This window comes from Patagioenas fasciata, chromosome 5 (assembly GCF_037038585.1).
Source record: "Patagioenas fasciata isolate bPatFas1 chromosome 5, bPatFas1.hap1, whole genome shotgun sequence".
Classification (NCBI taxonomy): domain Eukaryota; kingdom Metazoa; phylum Chordata; class Aves; order Columbiformes; family Columbidae; genus Patagioenas; species Patagioenas fasciata.
The window spans coordinates 34,442,554-34,460,213 of NC_092524.1; the positions used below are offsets into that span (position 1 = coordinate 34,442,554).

The 17,660-nt window shown below is 48.4% G+C and overlaps 1 protein-coding gene across 6 annotated transcripts in view; it reads left to right on the forward strand.

The window, feature by feature from the left end:
• The first annotated feature begins 331 nt into the window (after window positions 1-331).
• The window catches only part of ACTN1 (actinin alpha 1), an 89,451-nt gene continuing 72,122 nt past the window's right edge, over window positions 332-17,660 (forward strand). For all 6 annotated transcript variants that reach the window (XM_065840262.2, XM_065840257.2, XM_065840259.2 and 3 more), the window contains exon 1: window positions 332-588. In XM_065840262.2, coding sequence (XP_065696334.1) covers window positions 487-588 — 102 coding nt within the window. In that variant the 5' untranslated portion in view covers window positions 332-486. The remainder of the gene's footprint in view (window positions 589-17,660) is intronic.

Here is a 17,660-nt window from a genome sequence, read left to right on the forward strand (position 1 = left end):
GCCAAGCCGCTGAGAGGAGAATGAGCTGAAAGCAGCACTGAGCTTCCCCGCACCGCCTCGGCCCGCCGGGTTACGGCCCCGCCACGCCTCGGCCCGCCCGCCCTCCGCCGCCGCCGCGGGAGAGGTGCCGGGCGATGCAGGGGGGCTGGGGGCGAGGCTAATCGGCCGCATCCCGCCTATCGCGGCGGCCAGGTACCGTGACGGACGCGTAGAGGGTGCAATGAGCGAGACGCTGTCGCTGGGAGCTGCAAGCTCGGCCGCGAGTCCCAGCCAATGAGAGGCGCGGGAGCGGGCCCGGGGCGGGGGTCGGGCGGTGCGTCCCGCCCCCGCGGTGCTGAGCGCGGCCGAGGCGGAGACGTTGGAGCGGGCGGAGACGTAGAAGCGGGCGCCGCCGCCTGCTCGGGCTGAGCGGCCGCGGGGCCGGGGACAGCGGGCAGCCCTCTGGGACGGACGGAACAGGGTCGGGCACAGGCTACCGAGGCAGCCATGGATCACTACGATCAGCAGACCAACGACTACATGCAGCCGGAGGAAGACTGGGACCGGGACCTGCTCCTCGACCCGGCCTGGGAGAAGCAGCAGAGGAAGGTGAGCGCACCCCCTTGCTCTCCCCTCGCACACACACGCGCGACGGGGCCGCCGAGGCTCGGCCCCGCCGCCCTAATCGTCCGCAGCGGGGCCGGTGCGCGCCTGGCTGGCGCGGCGTGGCGTGGCGAGGCGAGGCGAACCGGCGGGGGCCGTGGGGGCGGGTGGAGCGCGCAGGTGATGGCGGGGCGGGGAGCGAGGTGTCGCGGCAGGTCCCTCCGCAGCAACAGATGTCCCCCCAGTCACCGGCACCCGGTCCGCAGGTGCGCCCAGGCGGAGCGGGGAGCCCGGGGGGCTGTGGCGGGCCCCCCCCGCAGTCCCCGCCGGCCGCCCCGCTGCCCGCGGCCCGGACCCGCCGGCCCGGCGGCGGGACGGTAACTGGCTCCTCGTTTGAATGGTGTGGTTTAGGGCAGGGCTTGCGCGGAGCTCATGTCCAAAAATGGTAACATTCAGCCTTTTTTTTTAAACCGAAAGGGTGGCGGTGGGGAGGGGTGCTCAGAAGGAGCTCCAGCCTCGCCGCTCCTCAGTTATATATTTTTTTTTCCTCCTCCTCCTCCTTTAAACTAAAAGCGTCCTGTATTAGATCACTCTGGAATCTTAATCCCCGAAACATTTCCGTTTTAGTCACTTCATCGGGCAACAATAAAGCAGAATTTGAACCACCCCTCATGCTAACATGGCAGGGGCACCTCGGCGTGCAGCAGGCTCCCGCCGCTTTTCCCAGCCAGTCGCTTCTGTTCTCTGGGCTCGCGTTTTGGATCGTGCCTTGCTCTGCCTGAGCTGAGAGCAGGCAGGAGAATCCACAAACCTTCCGTGCTAGAGGGGTGGATATTGCTGCTTTATGCGTAGATGATATATTAATATACATAAAGTAGCCCGATAGCCTGAGGCTTCCTGTAGGGAGCTGGAAGCAACTTGGGAAGGAGGGCACACCAGTGAGAAGACTCTTCCTCTTTAGCCCCTTTGCTTTCAGATGAAGGGTTTTCAGGTTCTGTCTGAGATGGTGCCACTGAGAAGTCTTTCCCCTGGAGTCTGATGAGTTAATTGAAGGTGATAGCCATAGAGCTGCTGTCAGCAGTTTCCTCAGTTTCCTTGCTTGGAGGGACTTGGGTGTTGAGAGTAGACAGCATGGGAATTGAAGCACACAAACAAGGGCATTTAATGGAGAAAGAGTTGATGGCGTGTGAACTTACTTTTCAACAAAGGAGAAAGAGTGGAATGTAATCTTGGTTTGGGATGTGAGTGCTGGATGGCTTATCTGAAGATGGGGCTCTACTCCTTTGAGGAGAGAAGATTCTTCCTTTTTTGAAAAGGTATGCCTGGCTGTGATCAGTATCTCCAGTCATACTCCCATATCTGGCTAATACATCTAGAAACAGTCAGTGGGGCCCAGAGCGAGATGGGCAGTATTGCTCACAGGCTATGAGGGGAAATGATTGTCATACCATGAAAGGCAAAAAAACCCCACGGTGTGGAGTGAGGGGAAATATTGTATATGTAGTGGGACACTGATTTGTCAGAAGCAGAAGTTGAACCTTTGGCTTAAAAAGAAGTCCCAAAACCCAAGCTGTGGTATGTGCCCTAAAGACCATGCTTTTTTTTAATATTACCTCCTTCCAAGGAGATTTTAAGTCCTCTTGGTCCTAATCACAAGAGGGGGACAGAGAGCTACTCTGTTAACTTGGGTTACTTGTGCAGAGGAGGGGAGAATCCAACAGGGAGTTTTAAGGAATTAACACATCTGCTTCAAAATAATCGAAGCCAATTTCTTTTGATGGTCAACTGCTACCAGTTGAATTTGATGTGCTGAGTTTCACTCTCCAGCTTGCTGAATGGGAGGGCATTCTCTGGTGTCCTTCTCTGGTGGTGGAGTCACCTGCCAATGCACAACATGTCTAAAGCGGTGGCATGGCCAATAACCCAGTGAGCAAATGGCTGTGTGAGAAATGGCCATGTCTTGCTGGCTGTTTCCAACCCAACCCCTCATGTCCTGGTTCAGCAAGGCCCTGTGGGCTGGGGATAGCTGTGTCACAGTGCTGTCCTACATGGCATTGCACAGCTGGGACAAATTGAGAGTTGGGAAGCAAATAGTCTAGAGATGTTGCTCACAGATGAATTGAATCCAGCTCCCTGTCTCCCAGCTGCATGGGCTCAGCAGAGCTCATGGCAGGCGTCAGAAGTGGGAAGATCTGCTGATTTTTAGTAATGACCTCAACAGGTGAGCTGTAAGGAAAACAAGTTTGCTGAGTTTTTGCGAGCTGGTTTGCAGATTTTCTACCTACACTGAGAGACAGATACAGCAGTTGTTACTGTCTGGTTTGGTGCCTGAGGTACATACTCATGAGCTGCTTTGAGATGGGTAAAGAGATGAGCTGCAGGGTGAATTTCATATTTAGAGGGTGAAGTTTGGCCTCTTGAACATGATACAGGGAAAGGACACTGGTCTCACACCTCTTCCCACCTGCTCCTTCCTAGGAAGTTACTGTTTTACAGTGTAGGGATAAAGTAGCATCTTCTGGGAGGAAGCAGCTTTCCACGCAAAGCCTGTTTTTCATGTCTATCAGAACAGATTCTAAGAGGTTTTAAAGAGCTCGTCACAGCATTGCTATTTGTAAGCGACAACAAATACAACGTACAGAACAAATTCAGCTGCTTCTCTATTGGTATAAGCCTCTGCTCAGCTTTATGTGCAGGAGCAGGGGGTCTCTTCTGGGGATTAAAATACTTTCCCTTTTGCACTGTTGAACTCCTCTCAGTAGTTTCTTCTAATAGCCTTTTCTTTCTTCTCTCTTCTTTCCTGTCTGCAGTCAGCCCTCAAGACATAGCATATGCCTTAGCCAAGGCATAACAAGGTTGATCCTGCTGTTTCTCAGTGTTCCAAAGCAAAACTTGCTGGAAGACGTTGCAATGGTCTCACCTAGCTGTGGAGATGCCATGTAAAAAGTACATATTTGCGTGTTTACTGGCCAAGAGATTGTCCCTTGTGCCCACAAGGACATTTCTCCCTCTTGATGGCAAATGGCTAGCTGTAGTGTTCAAACTTTTCCTGAGTTGCCTGGGGGCTTTTGGCGAAGGCACTGGATTTGGCCTTGAGGGACTGGGTGAGACACTTCGTGCTCAGCATGCCTGTCTCGTTGTCAAAGGTGAGGCAAAGGGTAGTGAGAAGGACAACCTCCTGCAGTTGCCGTGCAGGCAATTGTCCCAGGGAGGGTCAGGAATAAGATTGAGGTGAAGCTGGTACTGCTTTGGGTTGCTGGTAGGGGCCAGCCCACAGGCCCTGTGTGCAGCAGGCACTGCTGTTGGCCACTCTCATTTCATGCTCAAGGTGCATCTCATCCAGGGTTTATTTTAAAATCTGGCCTGAAGCAACTTGTCCAAACTGTAGAGCTGGGGAAGAAAACTTTAAACGTCAGGTTGCTTTCTGACCTAACAGCTGCCACCTTGACAATATGAGTAGGGAGCAGTGTTCAGTTGCAGCATGTAGAAGACAGCCATATACAAATGAAATGCTGTAAGGAACAATAATAATGCTTTATTTAAAAAAATCAATAAATGCGCCTTGTCTTTATCTAGCGCTGCTTTGCTTCACCAGGTTAGTATTTCTGTGGCAATGTGGCAGTCTGTGGCAATCTGGCTGAGAGAACTGCACTGTTCATATTTATGGTGCTGCTTAAGCAATGATAGCACAGGCTTCAGGAGTACCTTTTCTGCCCTAAAGAAGTACTTACTAAATACGGTTATTGATGAAGTTAGAAATTACAGTTTCCCAGAACACCTCTCTCTACCATGTGCTATGCACTGCAAGTAGATACACATAAATACAAGGGTGATCCCATAACCTGAAAATCCGTGGGTCTCGTGGCCCTACCTGTGTTTGCATCCAAAAAGTCTTACTGCTTTTGTTACGATATGAAATTTGCTGTGCTAACCACCTCTCTGTTTGAGGTGGGGTTGTTAATGATAGAAAGTATTCATTAAACGGAGCCCAGGTCCCTCTTGCAAACACCCCACCTCCAAGCCTGCTGGTAGCATGCTAAGATGAGGTGGTCTGAGTGTGACTAAAAGTCATAATCACAGCTTCACTTTACCTTGGATTGAGAGTCCTCTTGTCCAGACAGGGTCTGTTTTGAGAAGGTTATCTAGATTTCCAGAAAGCTACAGTTGTGGTAGCTGCTGTGAACCTGCACAGAGGTGACACCACGTGCAATCTGTAGTTTGTTGAGGTTTCTTTTTGTACCATCATCAATTCAGCAGTAGGGTAAATAAATGTGTGCTGGTGGTCAGTGTATAGCACTGGGTCCCTTTGTTCCCAGTGTGAATGATGCTGCATGGTACTTGATAGGCCATAGCAAGGGATGGTCCTTGTGTGGTCTTCACAGTGTGGGTGTGCTGTACCGAAGGTGGCCCTGATGCACCTGAGGATCCTCTATGCATTATTTTATACGGATCAGTATCAGTATAGAAGCAGAATGGTGAAATTTGCAAGGCTGCTTGTTCAGCTGCTCTTTTACAATTAGGCAGGCAATACAGGTCATCAGTTACCTCTTTCAGATCGAGCTTTTGTTGTTTAACATAGGTAGCTTATTGCTAGATATTTGCTCTTCAAAACATTGAACTCAAAAGTTGCTGCAGGGGGCTCTGGAAATATCTGACTTTGTAGATCAGTTATTTGCTGCCTCATAGTTTCTGTGATCAGGTTTCGTCAGGATGTGCACTTGTGGGTTTTTTAACAAGAACATTATTATTCGTTGTAACCTCTTGGTGCATGATGGATGAGGCATGTGCGCTTAGCAGTGACTTACCCACCTATTCAGTATCCTATTTAAGGGGGAAAACTAAGGAGAAAGCAGGCATGGGTTAAAAAGGAGACTGCGTGTTCTTTGGGCGGACTCTATAACAGATCCCAGGGACCAACTCATGAGAACGTGACACTTGCCAAACTGGATTGAACTGTTTCTTCTCCTTATCCTCTAGGAAAGGGTGAAACACCTCAAAGGCATCCAACTACCAGCCCAGTGATGTGTAAAGTGTGTCTGTCTGGGGAATTTCTTGCTGACTACTTCAGGCAACCAGTTTAAATTCTTGTGTGTGTGATTTGGTAATGATGTTTTTGCCATACATAAGAGCAAAAGCTGGAGCGGGTAACACTGTTTTCCTCCCTGATTTCTTTCAGTGCTCAGTGGCGTAGCTTGGGGCGACTGGTGTGCCATGTAGGGCATCTTTAAGCAGAAGCTGTTTGGAAACTTCAGTTTTCTTGTCTGTCTGTTGAGAACTTGTCCCCTTAGAAGGAATTGGGTGCTTTTGTATGAGGTGGTGTTGTCTGGCTATGAAATTAAGGTGTAACTGGATTGTAGCTCTGTGAATATGGGCTGGTAAACCTGTTTAGTAAAAGTGTTCATGAACACAACATGGGTGTTACAGTGGAGACCCACTGAATGGTACCTGCTCTTCGCAGCACTGAGGTGACCACTATGAATGGCAGTAATACACTCCCAGCTGCTTCTGCTGTAGGAACCTTGCTCTTCTCATGTATGCTGTGTGAGAGGTGCGGTTCTGCTGCCTGACGTGTCTCGTGCACTTTTAACTGGAGGAGTAGCAGGGTTCAGCTGGCCTACCTGGCCAGGTAATGAGCCTGTGTGCTTTTCTGTGCTGCCTCACTGGGTTCTACTTAATACTTTGGCCTGGAGTTGTTACGGTTGGCACAAGCAGCAGTGACAGAGATGGTAAAAACATGCACGGCTTTGCTGGGGAAGGACTGAGAGCATTTTCCAGCTGCCTGTGGATTATCACTGTTGTGCCTGACACTTAGGCTGTTCTCTGGGGTGCGCTTATGCTAGCAGAGGTTGACTGTGCTCTTTTTGACAATGAGGTGCAGAAAGCAGTCACTGTAGAAAAGAGATCAGAGACCTGTTTGGGGAAATGTTTGGAATCTACTAAGTACAACACCTAAAGTGGACTGGTCTCACTTCTATGTGTTGTGTCTGCCCCAGGGGCTTGCTGGATGTATTGCTGTGATTTTTTTTTTAAAGCTATTTTATACACGCTAAGCAATGGTGTTTGAGGAGGGTGGGTGATAGTACAGCATAGTTTACCCTTCTTTTAGATAAGAACATGAAACTGATTTCTTGCTCTGTGTGGCTATTAGAAAGATGATGTTTACCATGAAGAACATGCTTGGCATGACTTCTACAAATCTTGTATAGCAATGTAAAATCCTCTCATTCCCTCAAAGCCATAGGTGAACTGTTCATTTTGAGCTGGAAATGTGGCAACTGCTAGGTGGGAAAAACAGTATCTTAGCACGAAAGGCAGAGTCCTTTCTTTGTACAGGCATGATTTGCTCTTAGCTCTGGGATTTTGAGGCTGTTACACAGCCTATGTTACACAGAGCTTGGATCAGTTGGGATGAGTTGGTGTAGAGTGGTGAGATAGGCTTGTCAGTAGCAGGACCTTCTGTCTGGTGCTAGTCATGCCAGAAAAGCGTTTTATTGATATCTGTGGAGCCACCCGCTGCTTTATTTTGACCCCAATGCATGAGACTGACATACAGATTCTCAGCAGAGTCACCCAGATCCCTGAGACAGAACTGGGGACTTCTTGGGCCAACCCAAAAGACGCTGAAGTGAGCAAAACCCCTAGCATTAATATGATGAGCAAAAATAAGCTTGCTTCCTGTTCCCCTCCTGCTTTTGCCTTCCATGCTCTCATTCCCTCACTGCATGAGAGCAGAACTTGGTCATAGGATGTTTGTGGTGTGGCCTGGTGCCAGTTTAACCTCTTGGCTCCCTATTAGGCAGTAAAGCAGAACCGTTTTTTCCCCATTTTGGTTTCCTGTCGTTGTGCCTTTCCTGCCCAGCTGGCAATGTGTGTATCCCGTTGGCAGGGACTGGGCCAGACCTTTGTGAGCAAACCCTTGTACCAGTACTGCAGCTGGCTGACCTCAGGCTTTTACCTGCAGTTGTCCCACCTTCTCATTCTTCCAAATCTGTTGCTGCTTTGAAGCATTACAACATGAACAAGGCTCTGCAGAGACCTTCTTCACCCTCCGTGCACTGAAACAGCTCCTACTGACAGGGCTGAAGTATGCAAGAATAAACAGGGAATTTTGATCTCTCATCCAGATGAATCTTTGATTTGTCATTCTATGTAGACTGAAAGCCTCCTGGAAATGTGTTCATCCCCATGGTGTGGGAAATTACAGCAAAAATGGCCTTTCCATTCTATTAGAACCAGGGTGGTAAGTGCTGGCAGGTGAAAAGGCCATGTCTTTCCTATTAACACTCAGTACAGTGGACACCACTGATGTCAGTCTCCATATATCACCTGTCTGTTGCTCAGGCTGGAGTGGTTTCAAGTAGGTTTCTGAATGCCAGGAACCCAGGGCTTCTGGGCAGTCTTACGGAAACACTCCTGTGTGGATAGTTGATAGGCAGATGAGGCTGCAGGGTAGACTTCTTAAGCAGTCACTTGTTCCACGTCCACTTAGATGGCTTATGTGGTCAATGGGAAGGCAGGGATGACTTGATCTATCGGTTGCTTATTTGACAGCCTGCTTGTCTTTCCAGTGACTGCACATTACTGCAGTGTAGGGCCTGCTCTTCTGGATAGCACAGGTGGGCTATGCTCATGCATCTTATGCGTAGCTCTCATTTTCAGAAGGACCCTTGTGAAATCTTGTATATCTGTGTCACACAGCACAGTGTGGATGGGCAGCTGTTCACTCTGCACCTTCCATAATCAGAGTGCTGTATGGTTGCAGAAGTTTTGTGCAGAATACTCATGCTTCCTTTTACAACACTGAGGACAACTCTCCCATCTTATGGAGGTGCTGAACCAAAGCCAGTTGGCAACAGAAGGGCTCCAGCTCTCCATGGCTTTTGAATCAGGCAGCCAGGGCACTTGCTACTCCTCATTGCAGCGTGTGATGCTAAGCACTTGAACTTTGCCGCTGCTGTAGATGGAAGTTGTGATGTAACGTCTTTGCTCCAGGATCTAGCCTGTAAAGGCCTCTGTGAGATGAGGGAGAGCAAGAGAACCATGTATGGTCTCTGCGTCCCAGCTGAGTGCTCTTTTCTTCATCATGGAAAGTAATGTGTACATCCCAGAGCCCTGTTTCCTGGCCGGATTCCTTGGCTTTATAGCAGCTGAGTTTCACTTGCTATCCAGTGTACTTACCTGTTGATCCCCCTCACTTTGTTTAGATTAGGTAGTTCTGCTACTTAAATGTATTATCCCCAAGAAATCATTAAAATTTGGTTCCCCATGTGGGGGGGAAAAAAAGGCAAGTTAATTTCTTAACTGTTAAACAGTGCCAAAGAAAGGATGCTTTGTTTAAAGCTCTTTAGACCACGTCTATGCCAGGGTTTATCATAATGGAAAATAATTTCCTAAGGATAACTTTAAATTGCAGTCAAAAGCAGTTTTAGCTTTTTGAGCGTAGTTTTGCTTCCAAGTGAGTTTCTTACATGTCTTACCTGGTTTGGGAGATGTGGAGATCTCCCAGCAATGAGCGAGGGGAGAGCAGTAGTTCAGCTTCAGGGGCGTGATGGGAAGAGAAGCATGGGGCTACATTTGTTCAAGCCTCTGCCTTCCCTCTAGCTCTCCTCGCGGTGTTGCTGTGCAGAAGGACTGTCTCCACGGGAAGCGTTGGTCTTGGCCACACCTGTCTCCACGCACAAAACAAGACCTTACACTCTCTCGGTGCTCATCAAGCAACTTTTGGCAGTAGCTCTTGCAGATGGCTGTGCTGCCCAGAGAAGGCTTGGTGGGGGCAGCGGGGGGCGGGGGAGTATGTTCAGGAACATGAACCAGTCTGTTTCAAAATGGCTAACGCGTGGAAACTTGCTGTTTCCTGAGGGTTTTGTTGGGCTGTTGGGGAGCTCTGGCCAGGGATGAGACTATTTCCAGCTGTGGTGAGCCAAGTGTGAACTCACTCTGGGCAAGATGCCCAGCTCCACTGGTTTTCTCCTGCCAGAAATCCTCACCCTCCAGCCAACGATACCAAACTCAGTTTCTGCCAGTCCTCAGCTGAAGGCCTCTGAAGTGCAAAGAGAACAAGGAGACCAAGCAGAGCAAGATACTGCTGAGGAGAGAGTGAGAGGAGGCACTGAAGAGCTTGCACAGGCAGCATGATGTTGGGGTGTCACCACCAAGGGGTGGCTCTTGTGCATCAGGGCTGGCGAGGGGTCTAGGGACCTGCTTTTCCTAGGGTGAGTGGAGAGGAACAAACGGGTGGCAGGGGTGCAAGTGGTTGGCTTTCCTGGGTTAGGCAGAGCTGCCCAACCTGCAGGGACATATTACCGACCGTACCATCGGGGTAGTCGTCTGGGAATGAGTATTGTTCCCTTCATTGTGGTTTCAACACCCTAGGGACTTCTGTAAAATAGGATATTTCTTTTGTGGAAGGTGCTGCAGGGCAGAAGGTGCCCTTTAAGGGGGAAGCTGTGCATCTGGGAGCCATTGCCCTCCTCAGAAAAGGCATGGTCACACAAAACTTCATCTTCCAGAGCTGGCAGTCTTCCTTGTTGCTGCCTCTGTACCTTAGGATAGAACTTGTTGCAGGGGTCCATTGGTCCAACTTCTTTTCTGCAAAAATTGCGGTCAGATGCTGTGGAAGGAGATGTGTGAGAGGTGTGCAGGGAGCCTCCATGCATGTTCCTCGTATGGATTTTTAGCTATTAAAGGAACTAAGGGACTAATGCCTGATGCTGTGGTCCTTCTGGTGCTGGCAACAATTGCTAGTGAAAGGAAATTTATAGCTGTTCTTTCTGATGAGTGTCTTTGACTCCTGATACTGTGGATGTTTGTATTCAGCTGATTGGTTGGAGCTAGCAGGTCTCTGCTAAAGAGTTTCTATAATGCCTGCAGTCACAACTCCTTGCGTGCTGAAGCAAAGCCATCACAAGCACGATACTGTGTCAGTAACTTAGCATGTGCATGCCTGTCTGCAGCTTGTCTTCTGAGTCCAGTCATGCAGAGGTGTTGGAGCTGATGCAGCCAGCATATGAACAGAAGACCCTCTGTTCCTGCAAGCGCACCTCCTCCAACACTTAATTTTCATGTGCCAGTGTATCGTTTAGTGACCCATCACTCTGATCCTTGCTGTTGCAGCCTGTTGCAAATGGTGTGTGACCCAGCCAGCTACTGACAGCCTTCCACAGGGTGGATGGCTGAAAGTTGTTTCCATCCTAGACCTAAAGAAGTGTTAACCTCCCCCCCTATAATGGCTTGTTTCTTTAAAGCTGTTAACTGACCATAATCCAATCATTACTGCTGTAATTAGTGAACTGCTTACAGTAACTAAAACACTTGAAGTGTAATATCCTCTATGTTTGCAAAGCTTGAACAACTTTTGCCTGTAGTCCTGTGAGAGTCGATTACTGCTGGTGGTCCAGAGGTGAGTGCAGGGGACACAGGGCAAACCTGGCGCAGGCCACAGGTCATGTTACCTCTTATGCCAAGCCCTGGATGGTAGGGAAAAGGGATGGTAGGTAGCCCACAGCAGGGAGAAGCTCAGGAGCCCAATGGAGATGAGCTGGTGTGCCCGGTTCATGGTGATCTCCTGTTGCCCTTTTGTCCGAAAGGAGCTTTCTCTTTGCAACCTGCGTCAGAAGACGCTGGTGTTGGGCGGAACTTGCAGAGCAGCTGGTGACATTGAAGATGTAATATGGTAGTATTTAATATTTGATTTATTACATGATAGAAAATGCCTGTGTTGCAGCAGGCTCAATGTCTCCTCTTGCTGTCAGAATACCCTGTTGTCCCTCTGCACAGTGTCTGTGCTCTACCCCACTCCCTAAACAATGAACTATGTAAGCAAGGCCAAGAGACCTCAGCTCCTGGCCCTGCAGATTCATTCTGTAGAACTTGGGGTTTCCAAGCAGGCACATCCTTCTGCAGTGTTCTTCAGCCGCTTCTTCTTTTGAGAGCAATAAACTGGCTTTCCTGAAGGCTTCTCCTGCCCTCCACTTCATACCCTTACAGGAGGCCAGTAGCAGCACACTTATTGCCAGCCTTCCTCTGTTTTACCTCTAGAGATGAAGCTTCTTGTAACTTAGGCTCTCCCTTCTGGGGTGGAGGAGGATTCTGGTGAGGAATGAGTGTGGACAGCTTTTAGAGTGGAGAGCTGGATGAAAAGGGGCGAGGGTGAGTGAGTACATGCAACTGCTACAAGCAAAGACCCCTGCAGAGGTAAAATACTCAGCTGCCAGCCATTAGTTGACAGACATGCTGTACTCAGCAGCTGAGTGGGGTATTTGCAGTATTCGGCCTGTGATGGGGTCAGAAAAATGAAGTCATTTTGGCCGAACAATGTGGTTTTAAAGCAAGCAAAACAGTGAAACAAACAACCAAACACCACCATCACCACCACTCTCCCCAAAAACTAAAATGAAACAAAACCACCCAAAACACACTCCCACCTCAAACCCCGCTCCAATCAAAGGGTTTTCATTTTGCTCTTGAGCAATCATCATGCTGCTTTTCCAGCATTAATTCCTATGCAGTGCTGGCCAACAGAGACACCATAAGATGTGCAGTCTGCATCGTGGCCCCTGGCGGGTGAAACGAATAAAGAAACTGATGAGAATGAGTTTGTGCTCTGGATTTAGCGTAGGAGAGGAGAGATGTTCCTGCCTCTCTGGATCTGGTGCATGCTGTTAGCATCTGCTACTGCTGTCTATATACTTTATTGCCCCAGAAATTTGCTGTTGTCACTTAGCTACATGAAAGATTGAAAATGTACTTGTTGCCATGTAGGTCAGAGTGGTCAGTCAGTAAGGTGAGGAGCAAGTCCTTAAGTACTAGTGGCCGGAGATCTATTAAAATGTGATGGGCCCCATGATGTGCCAAGACCTCTTCTTGTTGTCCTGAGCAGTGTCTACCTGTTGTCTTGCGCATTGCCTTTGCATCTGTCTTCATCTTCCTGCAGTCTGTTGCCATGCTCAAAGTCTGCAGGGTACTTGGGGAAAGGAGCAATGTTTCTGCCCTGTGTTTGTACAGCACACCACACAGCATAGCTCTGATCTGTGAGCGTGGTTCCCAGATGCTGGACAGACAGAAGCACTAAAGACATGGTAACTAATTTTAAATAGACTATTTTTTTTTTTTCCACTTTCAAGTGTTATCTTAAGACCACTTGTGCTACGTATAGAAGTTGCTTCCCTGTTTGCGGTACTGGCTTACAATCCACTTGACTCAAAAAATTATTTGCAGTTGCTGGTGCAGCCACTCTCAGCACACCCTGCTTGAGTGCTTCCCATTCTCTCTGCAGGATGAACTCTAGTAATAGACCACTTCAGAATGGTCTTAGTGTATTTCTGTTATCTTTAGCTTTAGAAGTCTGCTTTCAGCATACTGCTAGAAAATTGCAAGTGCAGAGATCCCTTTCTCCACACCTGTCCAACTCTGCTGGTGTAGTACGGCAGTTTTTTGTTGCAAGTTTCTGCTGTTGGCATAGCCAAAGAGAATAAAATGACCAGCATACTGTTTTTTTGTTAGATTTTTGCTTTGAGTTTAAAGCCTCTGGTGGTATTCCTTGATGTCTCTTTTTTTCCACCTATATTTCCCTATCACAAGTTCTCCATTTTCTTCTCCCTTGCCCCACCTTCATTAACAGGGTCTGGGAGGGGAAATCTGTGTTACTATCTTACTCAGCCATTGTGTTCAGTGATGCTTTGGATTGAAGATTGCTGTTCTGCCTTGGTGGTTTGCTGTCTTTCATGCTCCGATACATTAACGAAATGATGTGATGCTAGAAAGAGCTTTTGAAACTTTGTTAAGAAGTTTTTAATAATTATGTTCATCTCTTTCATGTGGAGACTATTTTGGTGGTGTCACTTTCCTTTAGAGCTGATTTGGAAGTCCCTGCTAGTGATGGGCTCTCGCAGTCCCTAACTCAGTAAGCCTGGCTCTGCTGAGCTGGGGAGCAGCAGCAGGCAGGCCTGAGGCAGGGGAGTGCTTGCACTGGGCACACTCAGGCTGCAGTGTGGATTTGGTCTGCATGGCCCATCCAAAGGAAGAGCTCTTGAGCCAAAGTGCAAAGACTTGTGAGTGAAAAGGGTGCGATAAGCAGTGAGAGATGTCCCTTGGATAAGCATGCCTCTGGGTCCGAGTGCTGTCCTGATGCTGTAACAGTGAGGCACTGGCAAAACTTGCTTGTGTTTCTGCTCCCCTCTGACCTCCCTGGTGTGGTGGATTGGTAAGTCACATTCTCCTATGACGACTTCTCATGTGAACCCTTATCAAGGCTTTGTAAGGGTGCTTATTTGTCATGAAGTTGCAGTGCACCAGAACGGCAACAACCCTTCCAATCTTAGTAGAAGAGAATAGAAATATTATCTAGACATGCCTGGGGCTTAATTTACCCCCTATTTGATACTTTTTTGTTTTCCCAAGAAGATATGAGCGGGCAAAATATTTTATTTATGTATGTCGGGGATAACATACTCCAGAGGTCTTAATGTATTTTATGTAGTGCTCATCTGCTTTTTGGCTGGTGAACTTCTACAGCCTTACAAAAGGGGTGAATAAAGGCATTGTAACTGCAGTCTGTAAAGTGTATTCTAGGTAGTTTGCCAGAGGGTGACATAAGGTATATTCAAATTGTCAGTTCTTAGTTATTCCAAAGACCTGCCAAAATCTTACCGTTTGCACCTAATTCATTTAACTTTTGCATATACAAGGACTAAGTGTTCTCTCTTCATGCATTTACTTTGGGCAAGACTCCCTCCAGATGTAGTTTCACAATCTTGGGACCAGTCTGACTGTGCTTACCAGTCAGTTGTTCTCAGTTGGATACATTCATGATCAGTACATGCACATGCTGTGGAAAAGTCAGTTTTCAGCCAGATGACAGAGTTGATCCTGTTGAGCCTAAGGGTAAGAGAAGAAGGAGATGAGTGGGGGAAGGAAGTGAAGGGTGAGTGCAGAGTGCAGCTGCCCACTTTAATGACAGCTTCTCAATAAAGCGGTCAATGCCAGCTATTAAATCAGTCCCTCAGCAACATGGTATTTGGAGCTGCAGCAAATGCAGAGGGGACCTGGCTCCAGCAGCCAAAGGGGCTTGAGGTTTGTCCTCTGTTCCTGGCTTCTGAATACCTTTTGCTAGGCTGGAAACAGAAACAATGCTTTCTCACTTTCTTTAAGCCGTGCCCAAATTCCTTGAATTTTTGCAGCTCAGACCAGGTGATAGTTCTAGTCTGCATGTGAAAAGAGTAAACTGTCTGCCAGTTCTCCATAGGTAGGAATGCAGCTTCAAATGACCTCTAGCCATGCAAGGTATCTGGGATTAGGAGAGAAGGGTTTTGGAATGGAGGAATGGAAGTCTGCCTGACACAAGCAAGTAATGTTGGAAGCAGTGAGACTATGCTTATAGCTTGATAGAGTAAGGGAGTACATGAGCAATAGCTGCCTGGGAAATATGTGTCCCCAGCTGCTCCTGCCCTCCATTGAGGGCACAGCCTCCACATTGCTCCAGCATAACTGCTTGTGGACATGAACTGTGAGCCAGATGAAAAAACTTAACTGGTGTTTAAAAAACCAAAACAATAAGAGGGAGAAGAGTTAAACCTAGAAGCTCCGCACAGTGAGGAAGCAGCAAAAGAATGGAAAAGAGCTGGAAAGAGTCTAAGAGAAAAGCTCTCTTAACTGTTTTTGCTGTGGAAATAAATGTCACTGGATCTGTGTTTTGAACATCACATTGCCTGGTTCATCAAGTACTGGCCCTGAACTGGGGTTTGGCCTCTGTCTCATTTTCAAGTCCAATGCAGTCTTCCGCCTCCTGGAAGTGAGTGCTTAATAGCTGGTCAAAGAACTGCTGCAGAGCAGCTGTGGAGCTGGGAAAGAAGCTGCTTCTGTTGCCTATGCAGGAACATTGGCTGCCTCCTCTTAGGCCCTGCAGAGATTGCCAGAGCTCAGAGCAGTTCACACAAACACAGTTGCTGAGGCTTTCAGGCAACAAAGCTGCTCAGCAAGTGCAGTCTTTAACCCTCCAAGTCTGAAAGCTCAAAATCTGAAGACTTTGCCATGCTGCTTTGCAGAATACCAGACTTCTTCCATGAACAGGTACCAGTAGTCTGATCCCCATCTTTAAAGAGTGGTAAGGCTGCTGTAGGAAGTTTTGGGAGCAAAGAGCTGTGTGGTGGGTTGGCTTCTCATGCCTGGGAGCTGATGCACCCCTGTTGCGATAATGCAACAGGGCTGGCTGCTGCTACAGTGAGCTGAGTGTGAATCCTCTGTCAGTGAGAAAATGCTCTGCTGCAACTGCCCCACTGATGGGTGCCTAGTACTTTATTCCGTAGCAAATGCATAGTGCTTGGATCTGATCTGCTTTTGCTCCCTGATCGCTGTTCATATGAACCTGTATTGCTCTGCCAACTGTTACTTAAAGTGTAGTTCAAAGTCTGCAGCAAGAGCATGTCAGGGCTCTGTGCTGAGTCTTTCTGGGTAGCGATCAGCCTATAGCAGTCCTAAATACAGAGAAACCACATGGAGAGCTGGAGACACACTCTTAACTTATCAGGGTTGGGTTCAGAGCATCAGGAAGTCAGGAAAAAAAAAGTGCTAGAGAGTAGCCTGCTAGGCAGTGCAAGAGGCTTAGCTGTTTTGGCAGCTGGGAAGGGAAGAAATAGATTCTAATTCACTTAACAATACCTTACCTGCTTGTAGAAATGAGCTGGCTAGCTCATGGCATGGGAGACAACCTGATGTGGAAATGACTAACTTCCTCTGGATGTAGGAGGTAGGATGGGGAGGGGGGTCCTGGGCCACTCGTAGGTGTAGCTTAGGCTTGTGATGTATCAGGTCAGACTTAATGCTGTGAAAATTCCACTTTATGAGTTGGATTGCCTGATTCGTGCAGGAAGAAAATGTTTCACTTATGAACACAATGCTCAGTGGCTATCTGGCTGCATGAGAGGAAGGAAGAATCCTGCAAAGGTTAGATCATTTGTGCCTCGATTATAGGATATTTGATCCCAGGGAAGGAAAGAGGATCCCATGGGAGAGAGGGGTTGAAATTTACTACTTACCTGTCTTCCAGCCTGCGGGTGCAGGTCACGCTATCTTTCCAAGCTGTACTAGGTGCTGGTGTAGGGTTGTGTGGTCAGAACTGCCCAACACGCACGGCAGCAGTTGGAGCTGGAGCAGTGGGAGCGCAGCATGCAGTGTGCTCCTCCGGATGCTTGTGCAGCAGCTGTAGTGCCCCTGGGCAATGGCCAGTACCTACTGCGGTGTGTAACAATTGCATGATTGCTTGCTGAGGAAAGGGTTGGGACAACTGTGCCCTTGCTCTTCAAGCCCACCCGCTGGTTATTTAGCATGTTGGGAGTGGGATTATTTCTTCCTGGCCCACAGACAAGATCAACTTGAGGTTCCCACTGCAGGATCTTAATTACCCATACCATTTTCCCTGTGAAGCTGCACATAGACCAGCTTTGTTGTTGGACAAGGCTGTGGCTGGTGCCCAACCATATGCTTGGGTCAGAGCAGGGTAGATCACCGAATAAAGCAGACTTCCAGGGGACTGGTTATGGTGGAAATCACGTTCATCCCTCTGCAGCCTTCCTACTGTGTGGATGTGGTTTTCCAAGGGAGACAGCAGCAAGGACTAAACTGAAGACAGAAGGCCAGTCAGTCTGTGGAGGCACAGTTTTGCTGTTCCCAGTGCCACTTTGTGCTGACATGCAGTTGCCAGCAGGAAGAGGGTTAAGCCCACATATCACATGCACAGTACTGTTTACTGTATACTTCTCATAATGGGGGCTGACATCCAAATCCAGAAGAAGATTAGCACTTAACCAAAGGCCCTCAAACAATGTGTTCCATGTTGGTATTCCTGTGAAGCTATGCAGCCTGCCATCAGCTCTCTTGCAGAGACCTGCTTGTCTCTACAGCCCTCAGAGGGAGCTGTGAGGGGAGCAGAAAATGGGCAATTTTAGGAACAAAGACTGAATTGGACTGAATTTATCATTGGTTTAAGCCTGAAGCCAGGGGAGTTTTGCCAGGAATTAACTTATTCCATAATAACTTGATCCCTGTCAAAGGAGGTTCTGGCTGGGCCCTGGTCTGTGGTCAGT